This window comes from Hydra viridissima, unplaced genomic scaffold (genome assembly GCF_058129835.1).
Source record: "Hydra viridissima isolate aposymbiotic clone 2 unplaced genomic scaffold, HvirCarnegie_v1 scaffold_16, whole genome shotgun sequence".
Taxonomy (NCBI): Eukaryota; Metazoa; Cnidaria; class Hydrozoa; order Anthoathecata; family Hydridae; genus Hydra; species Hydra viridissima.
Genome location: NW_028324315.1, coordinates 679,578 through 707,500, shown reverse-complemented (window position 1 = coordinate 707,500; position 27,923 = coordinate 679,578). Strand labels below are relative to the sequence as shown.

Sequence of the window (27,923 nt, the reverse complement as noted above, 5' to 3'; positions counted from 1 at the left end):
AACCAAACGGCCTTTGCAACTTTTCTTTACGTTAAGCTGTATGTGCTGTAAGATTATCGAAGCTTAATTATGTACCTAAGTCCCTTTTCTAATCAAACAATTAAATAGAAATAACAGTTTGCGAGCAAAAGGTAATTTTGCCCTGTGCTTCGGTGCTATAAGTTCCTAACTTAAATCCTTTAAGTTCCTAACTTAATCCAATGCCTTTGTTCAATATGGTCACCTAGTTTTATTTTCTTAACCTAAAACAATGACAGACGGAGATGACGTGCAATTAACCAAAATCAACACAAAAATGTCGGCTAACACCTTCATAATGGAAAAGAAATGAAATCAAAATCACTTAAGTTTAAGTTAATAGTTTCATTTGTATTTAAATTAAGAAATCTCGGTCAGGGGTCAGATCAAAAAGATATCTAGATTTCTAAATTATTAGTGTCTAGGCTCTTAGATCAAAGACAGTTAGGGAGTAACTGTTAGGCCGCTATTTCGGTCTATGTTTTGACCTTGCTACTTAATTAGCATTAGGCTTACTGGCACTTATAATATTGTTTGAATATTATGTTAGATCGAGTTTTATATAGTAGATCTAATTATAATCATATTTACTTTAATTAAAACCATGTCACAATTATTAGGATTATTAACATCAGGACTTTGTATTAGATTACTGCACATTTGTCTTTATTTTATTAGGAATTATTTATTATTTTGAAATCATATTTTTCTATTCCCTAATTTAAAATTACAAAGCATCAAAAAATAACAGCATCAAAAATATAACATTTCTAATAAGAAGAAGCATATCTTACAATTTTCATTTTCATATTTCTTGAATATATTTTATATTTTCATTTTCATTTTCATATTCACAATCTTACAGTAAGAAGCTCAAGCCATCAAACAGCAGTAGTAAAAAGTCCAAAAAGCATCGCTCGTTTACATAGAATAACTCTAATAATCTGCAGAATAATCTGAATAATTTGCATAATAATCTGCAGGAGACATGAAAAGTACTGGTTTTACCATTTTATTTTTAAATTTGAGTTCAATACGAAATTGGACTTCTCTCTAACATATGAAAGATTTTCAGCTGACTCAAAGGCTTCTGAAATAGCAAACAATAATTTAATCTAAAATTTAAAACACAGCATGAACTTTCCTGCATGTAAAGACTGCTAGAGCTAAGGACATAGGGGAACATGCTGAAGCCACGTTTTATGATAATACAAGAGAGAAAGGCGCAGCTTCTGAGAACAGCAGTGATATATATATATATATATATATATATATATATATATATATATATATATATATATATATATATATATATATACATATACTTATATAACTTTTTTAATTTTCATTTAGGTAACAAGTTTTATAGCTGCAATAAGCAAGTTTCATTTCCAGTTCACAAGTTGGTATTGTGCTTAAACAGTAAATTCTTTGCAAAACAACTAGAGGAGAAAAATGAAAAAGAAATTATTTTAAATGCTAATCCCGGTGAAAGCGAATATGTGGAGTTGCTTATTCATTCTTTTTACGACTTTGATTTGCTAAACAACATTGGTCTATCTAAACTACTTAAAGTTTTAGAAATTGGTGATCGATATATGTGTGATACGCTTCTTAAACAAGGATTTGCAATGGTTGAATATGTCAGCGTTGCAACAATCGATGAATGCAATTCAGTGTTAGATCGCTTATCTTTCTTTAAAAGTTCTCTCGGACATGTTCTATCAAAAGATTTTTTTGATAGTTGTTGCAGCCAATACCTTACCAAGTTATTTACCCCACTAGAATGCGTTGCATTTGATGAATTACCTAACAAGCTTCACTTCTCAAGCTTGTTAATGCTACTGAAGTCTAACGATGGGTTTGCTTATCATGAAAATAGTGTGATGACGTTTGTATTGAACTGGTTAGAAGCCGATGAAAGTAGACAAACAGAACAAGATATCGAAGCACTACTTGCTCAATGTCGGTATGAACACATGGATGTACCGTTTCTAACAACAGGCCTGTCTCATACTAATCCTATTTTATGCAAGTGGTCAGGTTTTTTAAACTGGTATATTAAGGCAATTGCATATCCTTCTTCTACAAAGCGTAATAATCAATTGTGTAAGAGATTGAACAGATCAATAATAAATGTAGCAAAAGTACAGCCTAATTTTTTTAGCAATATCCCTGTTAACCCTTTGGGATGTAAGGAAAAATCAGTGAAAGGATTTCCAAATACTGAAACTAAAATTACGTTTGATTTTGGTACGGCAGCCAACGCGCTTCAACATTGGAGTTTTAAAAGTAATGAGAAATCAGTGTGTCAAGAGTACAATTTAACGATGGAGTTTAACAAAGATAAGAAGAAATGGACATCTGATAAGTGGATAATGTACAACGGTTACATCTTACAACCTGCAATAACCTTATACGGGAATGAAAACAAAGTCATGCTGGAAATGTATCTTGGTAAAGAAGATCAGGAGAGGGAACTAAAAGACTTTGACCTTGAAATTTCAATACGGATTGGACTTTCGCCCAAAAACCAGAAAAATGTTGACTCTACTAGGCAGTATAAAATGGAATTTTTGGAACGTAACAGAGCTGAAACTTCAATTGATTATATATCACATGAACTTTGTGAAGAGTCTTGTTATGTATGCCATCTTTTTCTTTAATTAACTGCTGTTAAAAACACTGAAAATGACTTACTTATTATTACGTTTATTTTAAATATCATTTCAAAATGATTTGTTTTGTCAATATTTATTCTACATGTTACATAAAATTGATTTCATCATGCAACGACATTGTTTAAGTTCCTAATAGAACTTTTTCACTTTGTGCCTTAAATAATTTATAAATATAAATGTAATTTAATCACATTAAATTTAATTGTAGATTAAAGTAAATGTAATTGAAGCTAATCGCAATTAATTTAAAAATTAAATTAACTTGAAGTTTCTTTTCTCTTCATATTTAAGCACAATTTGCGTAAAATATTTCAAAAGACTTCAGAATTATTGTAATCAATCAAGAAATTACAGTAATCAATCAAGAAATTATAATCAATCAAGAAATGTAGAAGTGATATCAAATAGATGAATCAATGTGATAATTCCTATTTGAGCTTTAACTTTTTGTCAGTGGTGTAAAAAGTTTTATAAGCTAATATAAATTAATAATAATTTTATAATATAAATTTTAAGAAAATTTAATGCATGAACTCTTTTGCGAACTGAAGCTATATTTGTGTGTTAATAATGTCTTATTTATGAAGTAATATATAATAATTATGTCAATTAAATATAACATTTAATAAATTTTCTGATATAAAAGCTTCAAATTTTGTTCGGCTAGCATTAAGCTTTATGTAAAACATGAGATAAAGTTGAAATATATGTATTTAAGCACAATGCATGTGATACACTTAAGACAACTTTTACGATTATAGCAATCAATCTAGAAACTTAAGACAAGTGTAAATAATACTCGCGCAATGCGGTTGTAATGTTTGTTCCTTAGTGTAGACACTCACGCAAAAGTTTAAACCTAAATATCACTGTTGTAAGGTGAACTTGAGTGTGAGCAATTTCAAAGTTCTCTTGTATGAGTATGCGCTCAATGGAACGGTTGTATAGGCTGGCCAAAAATCACCATGCACCAAGTTTAGACAGTCAGCTCTATCAAAAAAAGAAACTATATACTTCTTACACAACCATCTGTGTTTTTCTGAATAAAGGGATATAAAACAAGTAAGTATGAACCATTTTATTAATTTTTGTACAGGAAACCACTGCACGAAATGGTTAACAATAAGTCATCCTTCTGTTACTTTTATAACTTGTAAGGATATATATTTCAGCAGGATACCCAACAGTTATAACCAACGGGTGCTTACCAGCTGATAAAGAAAGTGTTTTTTAAATGCAATCAACGTTCATTTTACTTTATAACATATGTGAAGCATATTGCCTTAAAGGTGCCTGATTCCCAACAGGAGCAGCAAAGGGCATTTTCTTCAAGAAACTGCAAGAACTTGAACAGTATTTCAAGCTGGTTTTTCTGGAGAACATCAGCAACAATACGTTAAGTCTGCAATTTAATAATACCTATTTGTATTCGCAGCCAAATAAACATTTTATTTTCACCCTTATTATTGTCAATAATTTTAAATAGTGTTTAGAAACTAAAATAATCCCACAGTTGGCATTAAAAAACTCAAATCATCCAGTAACCCTATTTACTAATGGTTTCAAGGAATACAGTTAAGCTACAGAATCGAGCAATCTTTGGAAACTCTGGCTCTTTTTTGGAAGCTGAGTTGAATAATAATTTGAGTTGAAAAAAGCGACCGTCTTTCTTATATAAAAAGTATTTTTGGTAATTACATGTTCTGACAAAAAAACACTAGTCAATAAACCCTAAAACACGATGGTTTTTATCGGTACGTTTAAAAATAACCAAAAACAACTTTGTTAAGTGTTAATAAACATAAAAAAGTGCGTTACAGGAGTTATAAATCTGCATCATCTGCAAGACCACAGAGCACGAGTGGCAAATCGGTGACTGTTTGCAAATGAGTTTCTTGTAATAATAAGATACAATCGCTTCATTGAGTGCATACTCATACAAGAGAACTGTTCGTTGAGTTTGCTCACACTCAAGTTGACCTTGCAGGTTAGATATCCAGGTTTTAACTTTTACGTAAATGCGTACCCAAAGGAACAAACATAACCGCATTGCGCGAGTTTTTCTTTCTTTTCTCCGAAACTTCTTGCTTGATCAAGTCTGTTAGCTAAAACTAAGCGAGATAAAAATAGTCAAGAAAACAATACATTTGGTGATGCAAGAATAACCTTATTAATTCAGTTAATGGCATAGTTGAATAATGTTAAAAGAAACTATTTTTGCGAATACAACGTGTTTGTAAGAAGATGGTCTGGAAAGGTTTGACAGTATTTTAAAACATAGTTGCCAATTTATGTTTAATGAACTTATGATCATTAACATGGAATAATAGATGATACTTTTTATCACCCTCCTAGATGATGTGAATACAGTGGCTTTCAAAAATATAAGGTCAATTTTTTGGCTATTACTATAATTATTTCCATAATTTTTAAAAAAGCGGAGATTTTTTTTAAAATTTTTATTGGGAAAACATTGTATAACCAAAATAAAAAAAAAATAATAATAATAATAATAAAAATCATTCTAGCACCAAGATCAATTAAAAAAGAGAATCAGGTCAAAAAGCTATAATAATAAAAAATGTGTCGAAAGTATAAGATCATGCTTTAATTCAGTATTTTGGATGACCATCACGGGCTTTAACGTAGGCTCGAATACGTTTTGACATAAACTGCGCAACGCTTTTCATATTCTCTCTATGATTTCTTGTCCATCCATGACCAAACATTTTCAATGATGTTCATATTTGGTGATCATGCTGGGCAGGGTAGAAGAGTAATATGTTGCTTTTGAGACCACTCTTTCACCAAGTTGGCAGCATATGCCATTTTGCCGTTCTGTTTAAAAAAAACATTTTTTAAGTCTTCCAAAAATGGTGCAGCAATAGGTAAAAGCTTGATTTCTAAGGTCTCATTGTAATTACACTGAGTTATTTTCCCTGTATAAATATTTTTAAATCCTATCTCTATATGAAAACTAAATCCCCATATGCCTATCGAGCCGCCACCGCCTTGTACTCTTGGTACACAAAATCATTCCTTATATTTCTCTGAAGCTAATCCTTTAATAACAAATGTTGATTTACGATTAACCACCTCAAAATTTGATTCATCACTAAAAATGACCTTTGACAAATCTTCTACTGACCAGTGAAGTCTTTCCTTACACCACTTATATATTTAATCCTCTCTGTCACCTTTAAAAGCGGTTTCCTGGCAACAACATAACAATCAATACGTTTTTTTATTAAGACACTTTCTGAGCTATATCTAACACGTTTTTTTATTAAGACACTTTCTGAGCTATAACGTAGACAGTCTTATTATTAAACTTTGCTGACAGTTCTCGGTAGCTAATTTTAGGATCTTTCTTTATCCTTTGATACAATAAGCTTTGATACCTAGAATTATGTTTTGACGACCTCCCAACTCTTGGTAAATCTTTTACGTCATTTGAAAATTTGTTGTTTTTCAGCGTTCTGACACAACATAGACAAACACCACATAATCTTGGTATTTCTTGTTGGCTTTTTTAGTTATAATTGGAGAGACTAACTATTTGTCAATTGACTTCTTGTGAAACTGATTTTCCGCCCATTTTCCTGCTTCTAGAGTGCCAAGAATTATCATTTGAAATATCTCTTGAAATACTGGTTTAAAATAGATTTTTTTTTTCGAATTTTTCGTAATTTGTATTGGTCAAAGCAAGTACAAATTCTCAAGATTCTCGTACAGTTAATTTAAGAGTTATTAACTGACCATACAACTTTTACACATTTTTTATTAAGTAATTAATTGGATTGCTTTAATTTACCATTAAATTACTCAGAAAGGATAAATAGGACCGATAAGTGTTATATATCATTAGAAAGCTAATTGATTAACTCAGAAACTAAAAAAGTTTTTTTATTTATTATCATTAAAAAAGTTAAAAGATAATTAAATAACCGTCAAAAAAATTAAACTAACCTTATATTTTTGAAAGCCACTGTATATGAAGATACAGTTGTAGTCTTTATTTCTTCTATTTGAACAAACTGGACAACTAATCTTGATTTCAGCTGTTGAAACTGTTGAAATAAATTAAACAGAATTAGTGAAAATTATGTTCTGAAAAGCAGCGTTGTTTCTTAACTATTAGTAAATTATTACTTTTCAAATTTACTATAAAATCAAACATTATTCAATTAAAGAAATAACACATGTTTAGTACGCAGCCTTATTACTACTTAAGAGTCATTCCATGTAAGTTCTTATAAAAAAATAACAACAGCGAATTCTAGGTTTTCGAATTTATGTGAAAAATCTTGTTTACAGAAATTCTTAAGATTGAAACCGCTCAACTTGAAAATTCCATATAATCTTTTAATGAAGTTAACTTAAATGAAAAACCAGAAAAACAAAATTAAAAAATTCTAGTTAAACGCATTAAAGTTGAGTCATTGTTAAAATGCAATTCAAAAATGAAAAGGACATAAAGGTCTCACTACATTTAGTTACTAACAAAAAAAATGCTTAGTCTTATATCAACTTCATTAAGAGAGAAAGCAAGTGGTGAAAATGAATAGGATCATGGAACCATGTTTCTTGGAAATTCCTCACAAACTTTTAAAAGTATTTAACCTCTAAAGACTTTAAAATATACTTCTTGAAACCCTCCAAAATTAAGTTTATTTCAAGAAATAGACGCGTTTAAGCAAATGTTTACTCTTAGAAATTTACATAAATCTAAACAACTGCACTTACTAAATTTCACTTTAAAAGATATGAAACAGGGTTCTGATTCACAATGCTGCATTTAATCAATTTATTTTGTTCCTACTATTTTAGAGTAACTGCTGATGCAGATTTGCATCAGGATTTATCAGCACTAAGGGGTTAGCTTCCACTGCCATCTTAATTTATTGAAGTCTAGGGAAAGAAAATTCTGAAATGTTTTAATTTAAAATCATAAAGAAAACTTCTATAGAGTCCTATAGAACCCCTAAATTCTACAAAAACTTCTGAAGAAGTTTTTGTCCTGGGAATACAAAAGATAACAGGATTTCAAACCAAAAAAAATTAGAATAATATATTCAACATAGGTCTATAATTCTTTAAAATAGCATATATACCAAAAAATATTTTTATTCTCAATACTTATTATCCAAATATCGGTACATACTAAAGTAATATGCATAACATTTACAATAAAATGAGGAACGAAATAGATCTAAGAAATGCTCTAAACCATAATTAAAAGCTTTGCTCCCTGGAATTAATAAAAAAATTGTTTTACTAATATTAGCATATATAACTTTGCAGCTTCAAAAAGTTGTTCATATTTAAATGAAAGCAACATTTCATGTTTTGCAGATTTTAACATGTGGTTGAAAATTGGTTGGTTAAAGATTTTTACTTCTGAAATAAAAAGATACACAAATTTACACAATTCAAGTTTACAAACCAACTGCAAAGCTCAATAATTCTATGGCGAAATAAGGAATTGGTGGAAGTGGATCCTTTCTGAAAGTACCAACATCCATGTTGTTGGCATGATATTACCTACCAACTTTAAGTGGAATTGATTTCTTCATTTAGAATATATTCCTGGATTTGATTCCACTATCGTTTTTGAATCCCATTTTCACATATTTTACAATTATGGGAATTTTCACTGTTACGGTCAGACAAAATGAAAGTACTGCCACAATCAAAAATTTTAATAAGAGCATAAATTGGACCAGAGTGCTCAACAGCATCTTTTGTGTAGTTGCAGTATTTAGAACTTATTTTTTAAGAAAAGAAAAGATGATTTTCAGAAATAAATCAAAAAACCTTTATCTTAGATCAAATAGTTAAAAGTTCATAAAACTTATTATAATAAACATGATTATATAGAACAGATGTTAAGTCAACATAGGTATTAATAAAGTATACAAACAAAAAAAAAGAGGTGAAAGAAAAGCAAGAAAGTAGAGAGAAAAGCAAATTATACAATTAAGATTTTTTATGTGTATTCTAAAAATAAAGCAGTACTTTAAAGCAGTTACAAAGCTATTTAGGGTGATTGGGTAAGAAACCAAACTTCCTCTATGGATCACCCAAAAGAGATTAATCTGGATTGACCCATCTTAGAATCTGCTTCAAAACCAAAGTATAAGGAAATAACAGTTGGGGCCACAAAAAAGCTTCTTAAGCATATGGTTTTTAAGAAGATACTTTGACAATAGAAATGGCCAGCATCAATTCAAGCATCAAGCTCAACGAGGATCTTGATCTCTACAGGTTTATGTGTGAAATGAAAAAAAAAATTTCAGCTAAGACTCTTATTGTCATTAGGTGTATCTTGTTAAAATTGCAAGAAAAGTTAAATACATGCAAGCAATTCTATCATTACCAGGAAAAAGTACTTGGAAATCTTATTTTAAAAGAAAACGTCAAAGTAGTAAATACCTTTTTTAAAGTGATGAGTTTTCATGAATGATGCCAAGGAAAAAAAAACATTGCAAGTATTATAAAGAAGTAGCATGTTCAAAAAAAATAATACAGCTTCATCTCAATAAACTACATAATACAATTAAGAAAGAATAGCCTGATGCCAAGGTCAGTTAGTCAAAGTTGTACAACCTAAAATCTAAGTGATGCATTACAACTAATGCTTCAGGCTCTCACAATTTGTTTGTGTGGATCCATCTTCAAAATACTAAACTTATCAAGAACCCAACTAGATGAAATAAAAGTTCCTTTGAAAATGCTGGGAGCATGCTGCACTAATGTGACCTTAAGAGTAAGAGTTTGCAAATACATAGAAAATGAGGTAGAGGAAGGTGTTTTATTTACCCAATGGCAGAGCACTGACCATTTAACATTACACTTCATGAGTTTATTGAACTATTGTGCAACAAAGTTTACAACCTGTATTGTAAGCTTGTAAGCAGCTAAAACACAAATAAACTACCTAAATAACTATGTAAAAATCTTAAGCAGAATGAATGTTTTAAATTTGCTAAAAATTATCATTATGTTATCCAGGATAAGGTTAAACACTTTCACTGAAGCAAAACTTAACATTCACTTTATCCAGTTGTTGTGCTTTATTTCAAAAAGGGAACTTTTCTCAAACAAATACCTTTTTGTTAAATCTCAGAAGATGTTGATCACAATACAGGGTTTGTCTACAAAATTTTAGAATATAACTAAATGTATCAAAGACAATCTACCCTATGTATCAAGTTCATTTTAGATGGCTGTATAACACAATTTAAAAAAATTATTCATCTTCATCTTGTAACAAGGAAGATTTTTTATCAAAAAGTTGAATGAGTATTTTTTTGTTACCAGCCTTGCTGGCTGGTATAAGGTTACTAGCCTTGCTGACAAATATTGTTTTTGTATTGTGTAATCAATAAATATTCTTAAAACCCAGAAAGCTTTGCGTACTTTGTATTTAGTTATCTTAAATATTGTGAAAACTAATTTCCACATAGAACATTCAATTTTACTATTTAATTGTTTGCATCAACACTTTCTGTAATTAAAACTTTGCTTAATTAATTTTGATGCTTTACAAAACCAAAATCAATGGTTTTTTAACAAACTGATTTTTAGATATATTTAATAGTGTTTTATCAACTTTGAATTCTCTATTCTTATGTTTAGAATGCATTTCAGAGCATAAACTGATTTTAAAATATTTTAAAAGAAAAGAAAAACCAACTGACTTTTTTTTTAAACTTTCAATCAGTAAATTATTCAAGTATTTTTATTTGTAGCTTTTTCCATAAAAACATACTTTGTACTTTGTATTTTGTTTTGTTGTTTATATTTTGATAAGTGTTATATGTAAGTAAGAGTACTCAATGAACTCAGTTTTTTGAACAACCCTACTATAAAATAATGATATATAAGTAAACATTTTTTAAGCTATGGCCTTCCTGTTAGCTCCAAAAACCTAAAACACTGAGGTCAATGTTTTCTTATGATATTTTAAAAAAAACTTTGGTAATTGCAGAGTCTTTAGAATGTCATTTTTGAATTCTTTGAAATTTAAAGATCAAAGTTGATTCATTGAGCCTTCCCATTACCATAACAAAACAGATCATAAGACCTGTTGGGTATTTCAAACTATTGTAAAATATTTTTTGTATATAATGGACAACCAATAATTACCTAAAATCCTAAGAACTAAAAAACAAAAGCTTTTTCAGGTAATCAACATTTATAACAGCAAAAATATTAAACTAATCAAAAGAATAAAATACAAATATACATAAAAATGCACAGAGAAAATAAGGAAGGAATGATTAGATATTGACATGATAAGAAAATCTATTAGTGACAACTTTCATAATCAAACCTGTTCCTTCTTCAGAAGATGATTTAGAAGGTCCAGCTTTTGAGATGATGTTGTCTACTGAGAAAACTGAAAATAGAAAGTCAAAAGTCAGCATTTTGTTTTTTCTTTAATAATGTACAAACTTCTAAATCACTTAAAGTACAAACTTCTAAATCAGTTGTTTTAAATAACAGCCAAATTTTGAATTGCTTATAATTATAAATGCAAAGTTTTAAGATTAAAAAATTAAAATTGTGATTCCTCATATATATATATATATATATATATATCCTTGCATTATTTAATTTCAATCCTTGAAGAACTGCATTGAATTACTATTCAATTAAATCCCTTTAGCATTAATTTTAAAAACAACCAGTTATGAAAGAAAATATATTGTTTTGTCCACAATTGAGTTTTTAAGGGACTAAAGAAAAAAGTTTGAGATAATAAAAGTTCGAGTTAACAAGTGTTCAAGTTCACTGGATTTAACTAAATATTGTGAGGAGGGAGAATTAAATTAAAAACAACAATCAGAATAGATGTACAAATGATGACTTATCAACCTGCTATATAAACAAATGATAAAGCAAAATAAAGAAAAGCTAAAATTAACTGGGAAAAGACATAAACACTAAGACTTATCAACCTGCCATATAAATAAATGATGAATATGTATCATAACCAAAAAATTGAGCAAAAAACTATAAACCTCAAAAAAAAAAAAAAAAAAAAAAAAAGGAAGGACAGATGGAGTTAAAGGGAGAGGGAGATATAGTTTTACAAAAGGAAGACAGAGTTTTAAGAGACCTATAAAGAGAAGGGTTTTTGGATAAACAAGGGGTTTTATAAGTGAACAAAATTTGGGTGTTTCAAATTAAGAAGAATTATTAGTTCGTTGACTGATTTTTTTGTTAAAACTTTGATATTTTCTTACTCTTCATTTAGTATACACCTAAAATGCTAGGTGTTTTGACAGTTGACATTAATAATTTTGGAATAATTCTGTGCAAGCAACCCTACTTTTAGAGTCCAAAGCAAAGTGTCAAATAACTTTTTTCAAATATTGTTTCAGCCTACAAACTTTAAAATTCTAAGGATTAAATGTAATACTTTTACTTTTGTACAACGCTTCCTTCACCCAGATTCTTTTGCATTTTCAGTAGTTAATTAAAAAATTCAATATAATGTAGCTCACTTTAAAGATTGACATTCTGAGGTACCTTTATTTGTAATTCAAATTCCACATACTTAAACAAAATAGTTCTAATGTCATGTTCTATTCTATTCGCTTCTTAATATCAAATAACATTTGTTCTTTATATTTTTGTTTCTAAAAGAAACTTAAGTTGATTTCATTGCTTAATACTTCATGGCATAATTTTCTTTTAGTTCCAATTACTTAAAATATTTAAAAACAAAAAAACAAAAAATTACCAGTATTTTTATGGAACATCAGAATAAGAAAAAAATTTTTTTTAATCTTTGGTTTGTATCTTTATTTTATTCTATATTTTGTGTGTGTGTATATATATATATATATATATATATATATATATATATATATATATATATATACTTTATTCTATAGTTTGTATCGTTTGTACTTTGGTATTAAAGTTTATCAATATAAAGTACTTGTTTTGTCCATCCTCATGCAAATCATGTGATCATGTGGTTGCAAATCATGTTATAAAACTTTAAGTATGGATCAATGTGAGAGGATTTCCATAAATAAAACTACTCAACACAACTATATCTTTCCATTTTTCCTCTAGATCATTAAACCTTTCTTTTTTTAATTTTGTTTTGAGTCTTTTGTCAGTACTCCTGTCACATACCTGCTTTGCTTTGAAAGTAATTCAGTTATTGTAACTGAGTTATAACTATAGTAGTAGCTAGTCAAAGTTTATGTTGATCAAAAAACTAATTATGGTCCCCATGCACTTTTGCAGTTAAACATAATCCAACAAAGGTGCACAACTGAAAAAGTTAAATTCAACAAATGATTTGTAATAATTTGAAGCTTGCTAAAACAGTCATTCACTAAACTTTTTCTTCAAAGTTAAAGAAACATAAAATGAAGAAAAATAGGGAGGCAATTGAGTACTTTTTGAACTTCATCATCACAAAGATACTATCCTAATGTAGGAGCTATTCTAGTCTCATGAACTAAATGCATATATATTTAGAGTTGAGACAAAGTTTCCCAGCTGCAGGTATCAGGTTGTGGACATTATGAACAACTTTTAAACAAGTTACATTTGAGTTTAAAAAGTAGTGCAACAGCTGCATATAAGTATAATGAATGTATCCTGAAAATTTCATTGTAACTGCATCTTTTAATCTTGATATATTGGTTAAATAGGTTTTATCAGAACATGTGTGGATAAAACTATGTTGAATGCGGCATGTTCTCACTCGAGAAACAAATAAAGCATGGTCAAAGCTTAATTAAGAAATATTCAGAGCTAAGTAAAATCGAAACTATAAAAGTTAATTAAGTTTTTTTACAAAATCATAAACACAAAAATGTTTATAAAACTTAAAACAAACTACAGACCTTTATGAACACCATCATGCATGTTATGCTTGAAATCCGTAAACAGAACAGCACAACTTCCCACAAATTTTTTTTCCAATTGTTCTTAAGTTGAGAAATTGAGTCACATTTCTTCTTCAGCTGTTCATAGTTTCCATTACACAATACCAAGTTTTGGTCTTTGGCTACGTATAGCTATTTTTTTCTCTCTTCGGTTTCATAATCAATTTTTACTCATTTTGATAAAGGCACAGAAATTCATGTAAAACCTTCTTGAATTTCAACGCACGTGAAATATTTGCAAAAATTGATTTTAATAATTAAAAAGTTGAATTGGAAAAAATAACGAATTTGTTAATATTAATTGATTTCTTTGAATCTTCACCTTGAATATTACTTCGCATCACTTATTTAGTTTATAAATTCACTTTCTAATCACTTACATTGAGTTTCGTCAAGGAATTTTCTTATAATTTCGTCTTATCACCCAATCAAATTTGCTATACATATAATTCCGAGAATTATTTAAAACGAAATATTTTTCGTCTTCTTTAATAATTTTTAAATAACAGAAAGTGAGGTAGAGGAAAGAGAAATAGAAAAAGAAAGGAAGTGAGTAAACGTTTGTTTGAACTTCAAGCTTGTAAAAATCCGTTTCTAATTATCAAACAGATAGACTATAAAAAAAAAATCTTTTGTAATAATTTTGGCTGTTTTTTTATGCTTTTGGGTACTATTTAGTCCGAAAATTAAATTTTTTTTTACCTATATATATATTTTTTTATACCTATATTTTTATTTTTACCTGTACTTTTATTAACTAAAACATACAATAAATCTAAAAGAAATCAGGATGGTAGCAATAGTAAAAGGTATATTAAGTTCTGTTTTACCAAAAATCTGCCCAAGTAATAAAACAAACCTTTATAAAAGCTTTAATTTCATTTCTTAAACTTCAATCGCATTTCTTTAGTAGAAAATCATTAAAAACAAACAATTGCTGCATAATGGTCTAAAATAAGTTCTGTAAACAAAATCATTTTGTTCTACGACACCAAAAGAATACAGTAACTTGGTGTGTTATCAATTAGTTTTACAATTTATAATTATTTTAAAGCTTTTAGAGTTTTTATGTTAAGAAAACCTAAATACGAAATTGAAAAAATGCATTTAAAAAAAAAGCTTCCAACTTGCCACTTTTTTATCTTTCAACGATAACGTAACAACGATAACGTAACAACGATAACGTAACAACGATAACGTAATAACGATAACGTAACAACGATAACGTAACAGCGATAACGTAACAACGATAGTGTAACAAGCACTTTAAAAAAAAAAAAGGAGCTAAGCCCACGCATGAAAATAAAAGCTTAATATTCTAACTATTTTGTCTTTTAATTTACCGCTCATCGTTTTAAGAGTCGCATCACATATGCAATATTATTTTTAGTAACGCTTGTCAGTTAAAGCATAGCATAATTTAGCACTTTTATCAAGTCTTAAAGATAAATTTCTGTATTTTTGTAATGGAAATATGCTGATCTGAAGGCTGGCATTAAATTTTTGGCTTCAGTATAGGTCATTCCACGCCAAACGGTCCAATTTCCGAAATAATCCCCGCACTACCATCTAAGATTTTGATAAAATTTTGTCAGTATGTTGTTAAACATGTTTCATGAACATTGCCAAAATTTCAGATCAAAATAATTATTATTTCGGATTTTGTGGTACTTTTTGTAAAGCATACCCAAACTTCAATATCTGTCAGTAGCTAAAAATTGAATTTTTGGGGTACTATATTTTTGCAATGAAAGGGTAATATATCTTAAAAACGTGGTTTTTTAGTAAACCGAAGGTGCAGATCACAAATAATTTATTACAAGTTTCATATTATGCCTACATTTTAGTCTATGGTTCGCCAAATATCGTCACAAACGCAACACTATAAATATTTTTTATTTATTTGTAGGATCATATCTCTAAAACTAAAGGTTTTTGAATATTGCTATTTTGTCTAAAGGTTCTACATACTGTCATAATAATATGGATTAAAAATTTGCTATTTTAAAAATTTCTCTGCTGAGTTATTCTGAAAGCAATATGGCGAAAAAAGTGAAAAACCCTAAAATAACGTGTGTTTGAACCCCTAAAACTTGATGTGGTCAAATTTTTTTTGTTTTTTTAATTGTATTATTGGAAAGACCTTATTTCAAAATTTTAGTTTTTATAAGCTAAGTTAGGTCTGCAAAGTCTTTGATATTTTAAAAACGATATCAAGGTCCGTATATAACTATTGCCATGTAGAGGTAATTTTAGTAAGTAAGTATATTATTATTCTACGGACAAATCTCTCTAAATTAATTTCAAATATTTAAGTTTATCACAAACATCTTATATTCGAAGACGAAAATTAGAATAGATGTTATAAAAAAAGTTACTTTAAATTTATCCTGACATGTCTGTTGAACAAAACTTAACTACTTGTTGTATTGGAAAATTTGATGGAAGTTTATGTCATTTAAGTACTTATTCTCGAAAAAAGGGTTTTATTGACTTTTGCTCAGAACTTTCGAAGGAGGAACAGAGTTTGATTGTGAGGCGAACTTATAATTTAATTAAAAATATTACTTTAGTTTTTTTCCACCACAAATCACTGCTGTTGGTTAAATACACGCATTTACAGCGCCATTGTTTAAACCCTTTTGGTATGGCCAATCGTTGCTCAGTTAAAGGCTTGAGATGTATTGACCAAGAGACTGCAGACTGTCTTTCGAATTTAACAAATAAAGTTATTTGTCCAGGTCAAAAATTGTGTCCAAATTGCCGCAAAGGTTATTCAACCACAAGCTCTTCAAGTGAAAAAATTGACGATATTGATGACATAGATGATATATTTTGTTCAACTGACACTATTAATACTAGCCTTTCTGAGCTTGGAATTTCACCTTTAAGAAAACGTGTTAGTAAGAGAGATCATGCTAGTTATGTAAAAAGCAAAATTTCGAAAGTGTAAATAACAGTTGCAGAAAAAATAGCTGTTGTTAGTGGTTTATCACCAGATAATAGTGTCCTACCACTAAGCAGTGCAAGTGTAGAGTGTGAGAATTGCATTGACTGGTCAGATTTGATATTAGAATTGAAAGATAAAATATCTACAATCAGTAATCCCTGTGAAAAAGTTCAAGTTTTAACTCTTATACCAAACAGTTGGTCAAGAATAAAAATATGTAGTGAGTTTAAAGTATCAGACAGAATGGCTAAAGCAGCAAAAAAGTTAAAAGCAAAAAGTGGAATCTTAGCACTTCCAGAAAGAAATGCAGCAAAGAAATTGCCAGAACATGTTAAAGAAAAAGTTTTGAAATTTTATGAACACGAAGCTTTTAGCAGAACATGTCCAGGGAAAAAGGATTTTGTATCTGTACGCATTGGTGCAAAAAAAGTGCATATGCAAAAAAAATTACTGTTAGTTAGTTTAAAAGAACTTTTTTTGGAGTATAAAAAAGAAAATGGAGCTGAAGTCGGATTTTCTAAATTCTGCGAGTTACGTCCAAAATGGTGTATAACTGTTAGATCTTCAGGTACCCATCGTATTTGTGTATGTACTATTCACCAGAATATAAAATTAATGCTTGCAAGTAGCCCAGTTACAGTAGACTATAAATGTCTAATTGAAAAAATAGTTTGTGATATTGAATCTAAAGAATGTATGCTTCATCGTTGCGATAAATGTCCAGGGAATGAAATGTCAAAGGCTTATCTTGAAGAGCAATTTAAAGACTTTGAATCTGATGAAACTATAACATTCAAGCAATGGATAAAAGTAGATTGTGAAACTTTAGAATCTTTGCAATTACCAGTAGATGACTTCATAGATGATTTAATTTCAAAAGTATCTATTTTATCTAAGCATCATTTTATTGCCAAAAACCAAAACAACTATTTGCGATTATTGAAAAATGAACTGAAATCAAATGAGTTGATCATTTTGATGGATTTTTCTGAAAACTATTCATTTGTTGTGCAAGATGCTGTTCAAGGGTTTTACTGGGAAAACAGCCAAACAACTTTGCATCCTTTTGTTGTTTACTACAAACTTAATGACATACTTAAAAATAAATGTTATTGTGTTATCAGTAATTGCATGCATCACTATACTATTTCTGTTCATGTATTTCTTAGTAAATTATTAACTGAACTTAAAACATTTTTATCTTTTGAACTTATTCATTATTTCAGTGGCGTTTCAGCTGCACAGTACAAAAACTTCAAAAATTTTATGAATTTATGTCACCATTATACTGACTATGGTATTAGAGCAGAATGGAATTTCTTTGCAACTAGTCATGGAAAATCTCCCTGTGATGGAATTGGAGGAACTGTGAAGCGTTTAGCAGCACATGCCAGTCTTCAACGGCCAATTGATAATCAAATTTTAACGCCCTTAAATTTATATGATTTTTGCAAGGAAAGTATCATGGGTATTTCATTTATTTATGTTGATAGTGATGAAGTAGACAATATTAAAGAGAATCAAGAGAAACGATTTAGTACTGGAAACACAGTTGCAGGTACTCACGATAATCACAAATTTGTACCTGTAAATGAAAATCAGGTTTGTGTCAGTCGTATTTCAAATGACAACACATCTTTTATTGCAAACGTTAATGAGAGTTACAACAACAACTCAACCAAATTAGTTTCACTGTCTAATCTTAGTCCTGAAAATTTTGTTGCATGTATTTACGATGCACATTGGTGGATTGGACATGTTTGTGAAATTTCAGAAGAACAGGAAGATGTTTTCATTGATTTTATGTATCCTCATGGTATGGCTCAGTCATTTTACTGGCCTAGCACTAAGGACAATTGTTGGGTTCCTGAGCAGCATGTTATTGCAGTCATTCCAAATCCAACCAGCTCTGCAACAGGTCGATATTACAATTTACCGTCAATTGTTGTTTCAGACATTAATTCCAAATTTGAAGCTATTTTAAATATGTAATTTGGAATCAAGTTGATTATAGTTTCGTACAACTGAATTTTTTCTATCACAAATTTTTTTTTTGTAGATAAGAAACATTATATTAACATAAAAATATTTGTTTTTAGTTTTTTGTTGCAGAAAATGTGTTGTAAAAGCTGTATTGTTTAACTAGATTTTGCATCTATAACCAGGACCGCATTTGTGACGTGTTGGATTGATGGTGCTCTTAGGCATATGAATAATCGTCGCCTAAAATTTTGTAATAAAATTTAAAAAAATACATATATAACAAAAAAACAAGCGCCCCTTTTTGGTTGGTGCCCATAGTCAGTTGCCTCAACTTCTCTAGTATTTGAAATTGCCAATAACATGCATTTATCCGCAGTATTTTATAGATAAGATAATCTCTTCAATAAATCTGTTGTAAGTTTTTTTCTTTTCCTTGGCGTAGTACCATTTTCAAGAGATTAAAATAGCTCTTCTAAATCTTGAATTTAATGGCTATATATTCTAGTTTTTATTGTCATTAATAGCTCTCTACTTAAAGTACCATTAGATTCTTTTAATTTTCTTAACATAAAATCAATTGCTAATTGGGCTGTTGCAAGATTAGCAGCGTTTCTACTAAAAGCTTCAACATTTAACTTAATAGGCTTTAGCGTATTGTCAACTCATGTTCCATATTAATATTTTCTTAAAGTGCACACTTCCAATACCTTGAGGAGTTTCTTAAATGATAAAAAATTGTTTTAAAATACATTAGAAAATATTATAATTTATATTTTGCCTCTTTCTGGATTAGATTTACCCAACTATTTTGTAATTGACAGTTTTGATCCAAACGTTAATTTTATGAACTTTTCTTACCGTGGGTTGCCCTAGCAATAATATAACTACAGCATTATCTAAGCATGCTATTATGCATCACATACAGATGACTAGAGAGGTCAGGGATTCAAAAAACACCCTGATGCGTCCGAAACAAGTCCAGGCATTCAAATCACGAGACTCGCCGAGTCTTAGACCGGGTATTCAGCCACAGACTCGCCGTGTCCGAAAAAAACCGGGTACCCAGACCCGAAAATCCCTACAAATAACTCAAGCAAATGTTAAAAAATATTTTTTGAACATTAAAATATTTTGATTTTTGGCACAATAAGCTTTGATTTTGATGCAGTATGATAAATCTTTATGTTTAGGACGAAATTGTAAAATTCAAAAAATTTATATATTGACCAAGTTTTTTTCGTTCATAAGAAAAATCTCTCTAAGACAGTTTTTATTGTTTCTAAAATTTTGAAATAAGGTCTTTCCAATAATACAATTAAAAAAACAAAAAAAATTTGACCACATCAAGTTTTAGGGGTTCAAACACACGTTATTTTAGGGTTTTTCACTTTTTTCGCCATATTGCTTTCAGAATAACTCAGCAGAGAAATTTTTAAAATAGCAAATTTTTAATCCATATTATTATGACAGTATGTAGAACCTTTAGACAAAATAGCAATATTCAAAAACCTTTAGTTTTAGAGATATGATCCTACAAATAAATAAAAAATATTTATAGTGTTGCGTTTGTGACGATATTTGGCGAACCATAGACTAAAATGTAGGCATAATATGAAACTTGTAATAAATTATTTGTGATCTGCACCTTCGGTTTACTAAAAAACCACGTTTTTAAGATATATTACCCTTTCATTGCAAAAATATAGTACCCCAAAAATTCAATTTTTAGCTACTGACAGATATTGAAGTTTGGGTATGCTTTACAAAAAGTACCACAAAATCCGAAATAATAATTATTTTGATCTGAAATTTTGGCAATGTTCATGAAACATGTTTAACAACATACTGTCAAAATTTTATTAAAATCGGAGATGGCAGTGCGGGGACCTCTGGACCACTTGGCGTGGAATGAGCCATTTAAAATTAGCATCTTTCAAGGTCATTTAAAATGCTTTAAAGCGTCCATGAAAATATCATGAAAATATCATGAAAATGTCATGAAAATGTCATGAAAATGTCATGAAAATGTCATGAAAATGTCATGAAAATGTCATGAAAATGTCATGAAAATGTCATGAAAATGTCATGAAAATGTCATGAAAAGAGCATGAAATCATCTAATAGAGCTAAAATAATTAGGGAACTTAATTTTGACAGTTCCAATTACAACATGTACCACAGAGCGATCATCTTCTATGCTAAGAAGAATGAAGACATATTTAAGAAATTTAATGCAGACATATTTAAGAAATGCAAAGACCAAAAAGAAATATAATTACTTATCCTTTATCAATTATCAAAATGAAGAACTGGATAATCTAGATATGGCGAAGGTTGGTGAAGAATTAGTAAAAAAGACTACCATTCGAAGAAATACTTTAGTTATAAAAGCTGTTCGTCCATAAGTCAATAAAAAACACAATATTATTAAATATTCATTTAGGAACGTCCTTTTTAAATAGCTCAAAACCTCAAATTGTTATCACTTTTATTTTTGAATAAATATATGTGTATCTTACTTAGTACCTTTCTCATTTATTTTAAACTTGTCACAAAAAAGTATCAATTTTCTATCTTATTTCTGGCATTTCAAATAGATAATAGCCTATTGTAATCTTATTGAAATTAAAGAAAACCCATATAGGATATAAGTAGATAAAGAAAGAGGAGGTTCTGTCAAAACATGTGCCGATAACACTACTTTTAATGCGGCATATTCAGATTCGAGAACTAAATCAGGCACGGGTCAAAACATAATTCAGCCATAACATAAGCTAAAAACAACTAAAAGAAGATGATAAAGTCCTATTACAATACCATGAACACTAAAACATTTATCAAACTTACATAAAACTTATATCAAATAAAACTTTTATGTGTGTTTATCAAATAACATTCGAATGAAAATAATGTCGTGATCTCGCTTCGGTTTGCTTCTAAATAGAAATAGAGGTTCGACACACTCTTCAAGGTAAACATGCTTAGTCATTGTTCTGCGTAAATAATTTCACAAGTTGGTTAACCTTTAACTAAAGCCATCTTGCATTTGACCCCAAATGAAATATTTACAATGTTTTGTTTTCATAATTTATGACTTTATGTTGAAAAAATAACTACTTCATTAATAATAATCAATTTCTAAGAATCACCTGCTCGAATACAACTTCGCATCGTTTATTTAGATAATAAATTCACTCAGCACTCTCATACAATGAGTTTCGCATTTGAATTGAAATTTAATGCTTTCATGACAGCCAATCGAGTTAGCTATATTCATATAATTCCGAGAATTATCTAGAACGAAATTTTAATGGTCTTTTTTACAAGAGTTTCAAATAAAAAGAAGCGAAGGCTGAGGAAGAAGAGAAGAGCAAAAAGAAAGTCAAGTGAGTAAACGTTTGTTTGAACTTCAAACTTGCGAAAATCCGTTTCTGATTAACCAATGAACACACTGAAATATGTTTGTTTAAAAAGTTCAATTAAAAACAAAGACGGTAAATTTAAAAACTATATGATTACATAACTGTAATAGTTGAAGATATGCCTAACCATTAGTTTATTTCAATATAATCACCAAAAAAGTACTCTTCAAACTTATCAACACCTTCATTAGTTCCTCTAATGGATTGTCATTTCTGGTATCGTTCGTTGAACAGTTTATAGGCTCTTCGAATACCATAAAACGTTTCACGTTGTCAGGATAATCCAGAGCTCCTTCTTTTTTTATCTAATAGTAATCCAGATTGCATTGATGAGTGGCTCTGATTCATTCATGGCAAGAAAGAAGTCATCACGTAAGTAATCTATTCTTGACCGTTATCTAGCATAATGGGTTCGATGTTATTTGAATTGTTTATATTGAATTTCCTCTACCACTTTTGTTAACATACTAAGAAGAGATAATGAACAATTACTTCTCTGGAACATTATGTTAACTTTAACATTTAAATTCAGTCATTTTATCCTTTCACCAGTGTTAACTCGCTCATTTCTTTCTCCACATCATGCTTTGTGGCAAGAATTACCTTCTCTCTCTCTTTGGTGAATTAAAGGACGAATGGTCTAAAGAATCAAATACTTTGAGGAGTATGGTTATACCACATTAAATGCTTCCATTTGTTACAAAAAAGCATCTGATTTGGAGTTAAGGTTGATGAAAGGAAGTCTGAATTTTATTGACATTTTTCTGATAGCACTTGGTAGTATTGAGAACAGCCAGCTGAACCCCTTATATGCAAGCAATTTAGAAAAGCCTGCGTACTTTTTTCTCCAGTTTTCACAAACGAACGAAGCCATTTAGGAAATATTCACTGCGTTAAATTTGAATTTTTTTAAAAAAGAAAAAATGCAGCAGCAGCATTATTATAAAAGTTTTTGAGATTTCTATAATAAATGCAGCTAATAGTATTAAATGAAAACTATTCAAATGTCGTACCTTACAAGTATTTGTATTCGAAGTTCTACTTTTTTTCCAGTTTCTGATGAAATAATTTTGGAAATCATTTTCTTACTATGACAATGAAGAAGCAAAGCATTACCAACAGTTTGACGCTACTAATACATTTGAACTGTCAATCCTCATGTTTTTTTGTTCTAGCTAAAAACAAGTTAATCAAATTAAATGGAGTGTGAAACCAAAACAGTTGATGAAACTTCCGGGACGAAGAACGAATTCCTAAAATCCCTCACCAACATTTACAAGACCGATTTTTTAAGCGACATAACGCTGCGTATTATCGAGGACACAACAGACGAAACGGATAGGCTTAATGAAGAGGAATCTAACGGTAACTATTTCTAATTTTGTTACTTTCTTTCTCAATAACGTTAAACATTCAAATAATACTTTATCACACTATAATTGCTAAATTAAAAGCTTAGATGAGCTATAAAGAAGAAGCAGATAGTTGCCTATATATTTTTGCTTCAAACTCAGTTTTCACTTTAGAGGCAAGGTTTAACAGACAACCTCAGTACTAAAAGTACTTAAGTCACTTTTTTGTCAAAATCAAACCAAACAGCCGTTGCAGCAAAGCTGTTAAGTTGCATAGCTGTAAAAATATAGAAGCTTAATTATGTACTTTAGTACCCTTTCTAAGCTAACCAACGTATTAAAACACCAAGTTTTGTAAACGAATAGTAGTTAAGTCCTGTGCTTCGGTGTTTACAACTGTGGTCCTGTGTTTACAACTTTGCTAAACTAATCATTATACTCACTTTGATCACCTGGCTTTGAAATGAAAGGCACACAAAAAAAGGCCAGCAACATTAAGTTAAAAAAAGAATAAAATCAAATCGGCTAAAGTTAGAGGTAACAACACCATTTATTGTTTTAGTTTTAAACAGTTGCGTTTAAGCTCAGAGAAAATCTAGGTCACGAGTCCGATCAGAAAGAAATCTATACTTCTAATTCATAAGTGCCTAGGCTGTTAGATCAAGGACAGTTAGGCAGTAACTGTTAGACTATAATAGACTGTTAATAATAATGTTACATAATTTTAGGCAAATTTTTCAATCTTGAGCTAGAGGCGGTACATTTTTGCATATCTGCAGGAGATTGCAAACAAAAGTCGCTTCTTGAAAACAGCGTTTGTCAACTATCCACTTCTAGGACACAGCCAATCGCCATGCAATCAGGATTTTTGAGGCATCAAAAAGCAGAGACTAAAAAGAAAGACTCCTTTACACTTCCGTGAGGGTTTTCGTTAATAAGAAGACGAATCTATCAAGCTATTTCGATGTTTTCTGTGTTGATCATCCTCTTAAAGGCAATATGACTTAAGGTGGGACGCCTGTTGTTAAAGTCCTTGACATTAAAAAAACATTTGATCCTCTTAAAACGCATCTCTAACATCAGTGAATATAGAGAAGCTATATTTGAAAGGGGCAACCAACCCATCGGCAGAAACTCGGTAACATCTGTTTGTTTAGGTTGAGTGGCAACATTTAATCAGAGGAAGAGCCTGTGTACCGTTTTATCCACTTCAACTCCCTGTTTGTAAAGACTTCAAAAGCTAAGAACAGAGGGAAACTTTTTAATTATACAAGTTCTTCAGCTGAAGCCACATTCTATGATAACATCCAAGAGAGTGACACAGCCTCTGAGAATAGCAGTGATATTGAAGTTGTTAAATGCTTTTTTTTTTATATTCGTGTTTAGAGTTTTTTAAAAAAACAGCACTTTAATTTTGTTTAGGTAGCAAAGTCGAAAGCTGCAATAAGCAAGTTTGTCTTCCAGTTCACAAGTTGGTGTTGTGTTTAAACAGTAAATTCTTTGCAAAACTTCTTCATGAAACTTCTATGAAGGAGAAATATGAAAAAGAAATTGTTTTGAGTGTTAACCCTGGTGATAGCGAATATGTGGAGTTGCTCATTCATTGCTTTTACGACTTTGATTTATTAAAAGGTATTGGTCTTTTTAAACTACTTAAGGTTTTAGTAATTGGTGATCGATATATGTGTGATGCGCTTCTTAAACAAGGATCAGCAATGGTTGCATATGAAAGCGTTGCAACAATCGACGAATGCAATTCAGTATTAGATTGTTTAGCTTTCTATGAATGTTCTCTCGGACATGTTCTATCAAAAGACTTTTTCGTAAGTTGTTGCAGCAAGTTCCTCACCAACACATTTACCCCGCTAGAATGCGTTGTATGTGGTGAATTACCAAACAAGCTTCACTTCTCAAGCTTGTTAATGCTATTGAAGTCTAATGACGGGTTTGCTTTTCATGAAAACAGTGTGATGACATTAGTATTGAACTGGTTAGAAGCCGATGAAAGCAGACAAACAGAACAAAACATCAAAGCTCTGCTTGCTGAATGTCGGTATGAACACATGGATGTACCGTTTCTGACAACTGTCTTGTCTCATACTAATCCTATCTTATGCAAGTGGCCCGGATTCTTAAACTGGTATGTTAAAGCAGTTGCATATCCTGCTTCTGCAAACGGATATGTTAAATTGCATAAGAGATTGAATAGATCTCTAAAGTTTGAAACTTGTAAAAAAGTTCCGTCTGTTTCTGGTGTTTCTATCGAGAGTTACATTCGCAGTTTTGAATATAATGAAGAAACAGTGTTTCATGGGTACCATTTAAAAATGAAGTTTAACAAAGCTACGGAGAAATGGACATCTGATAAGTTGATAATGTATAACGGTTATGTTTTACATACTGCAATTTTCTTTTGTGGGAATAAAAACACAGTCAAGCTAGAACTGTATCTTGGTAAAGAAGATCAGGAGAGGGAACTAAATAAATTTTATCTTAAAGTTTCCTTTTTCGTAAGATTTTTTGCCAAGTATCAGATTGATCCTTATTCTCTCCGGAAATATGAAATAGAGTTCTTGGAATGTAACAGAGCTGAAACTTTACTTCTTTATAAATCAAAAGATATTTGTGATGAGTGTCAGTTTGAATGGCTTCTTTATTTTTAGTTTTTTTATGAGCGTTTTGTCTTATTTAAAGTTGTTAAATTTGTTCCAAAAGGAGTTTACTATTGCATTTTTTTAAATAATAATTTACAATTGTTTGTTTTATCAACATTTGTTTAAAATATTACACATAATAGAATTTGTTTTTCATCATTTACTCATATCGTAGTTAAAATTCCTATTAAACTTTGTGAATGGGTTAAAAATTTATTCAAAGTAATATAAAATTTTAGAAATATCTGGTGCAATCATTCATATGCAAACTTAAGCGGTATTTTCATTAACAACTTTTTATTTGTAATTTATAGTGATATTTTCTCAATTAGATATAATATTTAACTATTTTTCTAGTATAAATGCTTCGGTTTTTGTTCAGCTAGCTTTAAGTTATATGTAAAGCATGAAACAAATAAATTTTGATTTTTTTTACATTACAATTATGGCAATCAATTAAGTAATTTAGGAGAAATGAAAAGTAACACTCGCGCAATTCGGTTGTAATTGTTTGTTCCTTTGGGTACGCACTCACGTAATATTTAATCCCGAACATGATTGCTGCAAGGCCAGCTTGAGTGTAAGCAAGCTCAACAAACAGTTTTTTTGCATGAGTATAAAGTTTGGTGTTACTTTTTACATATTTTATTTTGCTTTGAACTAAGTTTATTATTTATAATTTAAGTTTGTTAACTAATGTTTTTATTTAATGTGCTTAACTGAGGTCATAAATCTATGCAAGTAAAATATTTATTACACTTAACACGATGTAATGTTTTTCTCTTAGGTAAAAGTTTGCTTAGAACCATTTTTTGTTTTCAATAGAATAAATGGTAATAATTAAAAAATGTGTTTTGTGTAAATGGATGGATTCTTTCACAAAAAAAAAAGATAAAAATTTTAAATTATTTTTGAATAAATTTATTAACTTTTATTAATGAATAATAATTTAATAAGTTTATGATAATAATAAATTAATAATGAATAATAATAATAATATTTTACATTAGTATTATTTATTATAGAGTTTTATTTGTAATCACATAAAAAAAAGAGTTAACTTAGTATTATACCCAGCAGTATTTAAAGTCTTTTTAGAACATAACACCTCTTCTATCGAGTACTCCGGTTGAGCGGCTATTTATAACAGGGTCTAATGTGATGACTGAAAAAAGACACCGCGTGATTCTCTATTTGAAAAGCTAGTTTTACTGAAATAAAATAAAGTTGATGTTTAAAACTTTATTTGTCTTTATACTTTTTACTTATTTTCAAAATTTTTACTTTTCAATAACATTTTTAAAATTCTCATACTTCCGAGCTGAAATTAAAATCAATTATTGTGCATAAAGAACATGCAGAGGCAGACTGTGCCAGTAGGACACCAGAACCATAAAAAAACTTCTTAAAACTAATGATTAAATAAACACCTTTAGAAAGCCTCGCTCCCCGAGCGAAACAATAGTTTTGCTCCTATTTTGATATAAATGCGGTTAAAGTAATACAATATAGTAATTACAATTAAGTTTCAAAAAAAGGAACAACATAGGAACGAGTTCTATTTTTTGAGGAAAGTGAAACGAGTTCCTTTTTTGAATATGGAACGAGGAACTGGAACGTGGTCTTATTTTACAAAATGAAGGGGGAAGGGAACGAGATCCTTTAAAAAACTTTCCAAGCACTGTTCACATTTCACATATCTTAAATAATGAGGTCGTAACATCATGTTCTATTTGTTTCTTAAATTCAAATGGGATTTCTTTATTACTTTGCTTCTTAAAGAATCTTAATTTGAAGAAGCACTATTTTACTGTTTAATATTTCATGAAATAACAATATTGCTTTTCAGTTCCCATTACTTTATATATTAAAAAAAACGACAAAACATTGCATTTAATTGTCCAACAAAAACCTGCCTTTTTATCAAACATCAAATTGAAA

General features: G+C 29.7%; 3 protein-coding genes and 1 long non-coding RNA gene across 6 annotated transcripts in view; 2 read left to right on the top strand and 2 right to left on the bottom strand.

Moving 5' to 3' along the window:
• The window catches only part of LOC149877204 (uncharacterized), a 7,817-nt gene extending 4,971 nt beyond the window's left edge, over positions 1-2,846 (top strand). The window contains exon 3 of the mRNA XM_090074410.1: positions 1,372-2,846. Within this exon, the coding sequence (XP_089930536.1) occupies positions 1,372-2,684 (1,313 nt within the window). The 3' untranslated portion in view covers positions 2,685-2,846. The remainder of the gene's footprint in view (positions 1-1,371) is intronic.
• Positions 1-27,923, bottom strand: part of LOC149877183 (uncharacterized) — a 288,845-nt gene that overhangs the window by 54,976 nt on the left and 205,946 nt on the right. The gene's annotated exons all lie outside the window — the stretch shown is intronic.
• LOC149877203 (uncharacterized) lies at positions 4,481-14,771 on the bottom strand. 3 transcript variants are annotated; one of them, XR_016447742.1, is made up of 4 exons: positions 13,580-14,771; positions 11,038-11,103; positions 6,669-6,769; positions 4,481-4,810 (listed from the first exon to the last, which is right to left on the bottom strand). It is a non-coding gene; the product is annotated as an uncharacterized LOC149877203 (long non-coding RNA). The 3 variants fall into 3 exon arrangements; XR_016447744.1 differs by lacking the exon at positions 11,038-11,103 and adding an exon at positions 7,446-7,610 and having other exon boundaries at positions 13,580-14,083; XR_016447743.1 differs by lacking the exon at positions 11,038-11,103 and having other exon boundaries at positions 13,580-14,010.
• On the top strand, positions 21,866-26,138 carry LOC149877202 (uncharacterized). Its single transcript, XM_090074196.1, has 3 exons — positions 21,866-21,940; positions 23,152-23,341; positions 24,751-26,138. The coding sequence occupies exons 2-3, from the start codon at positions 23,176-23,178 to the stop codon at positions 25,989-25,991; spliced, it is 1,407 nt and encodes a 468-aa protein (XP_089930322.1). The 5' UTR covers positions 21,866-21,940; positions 23,152-23,175; the 3' UTR covers positions 25,992-26,138.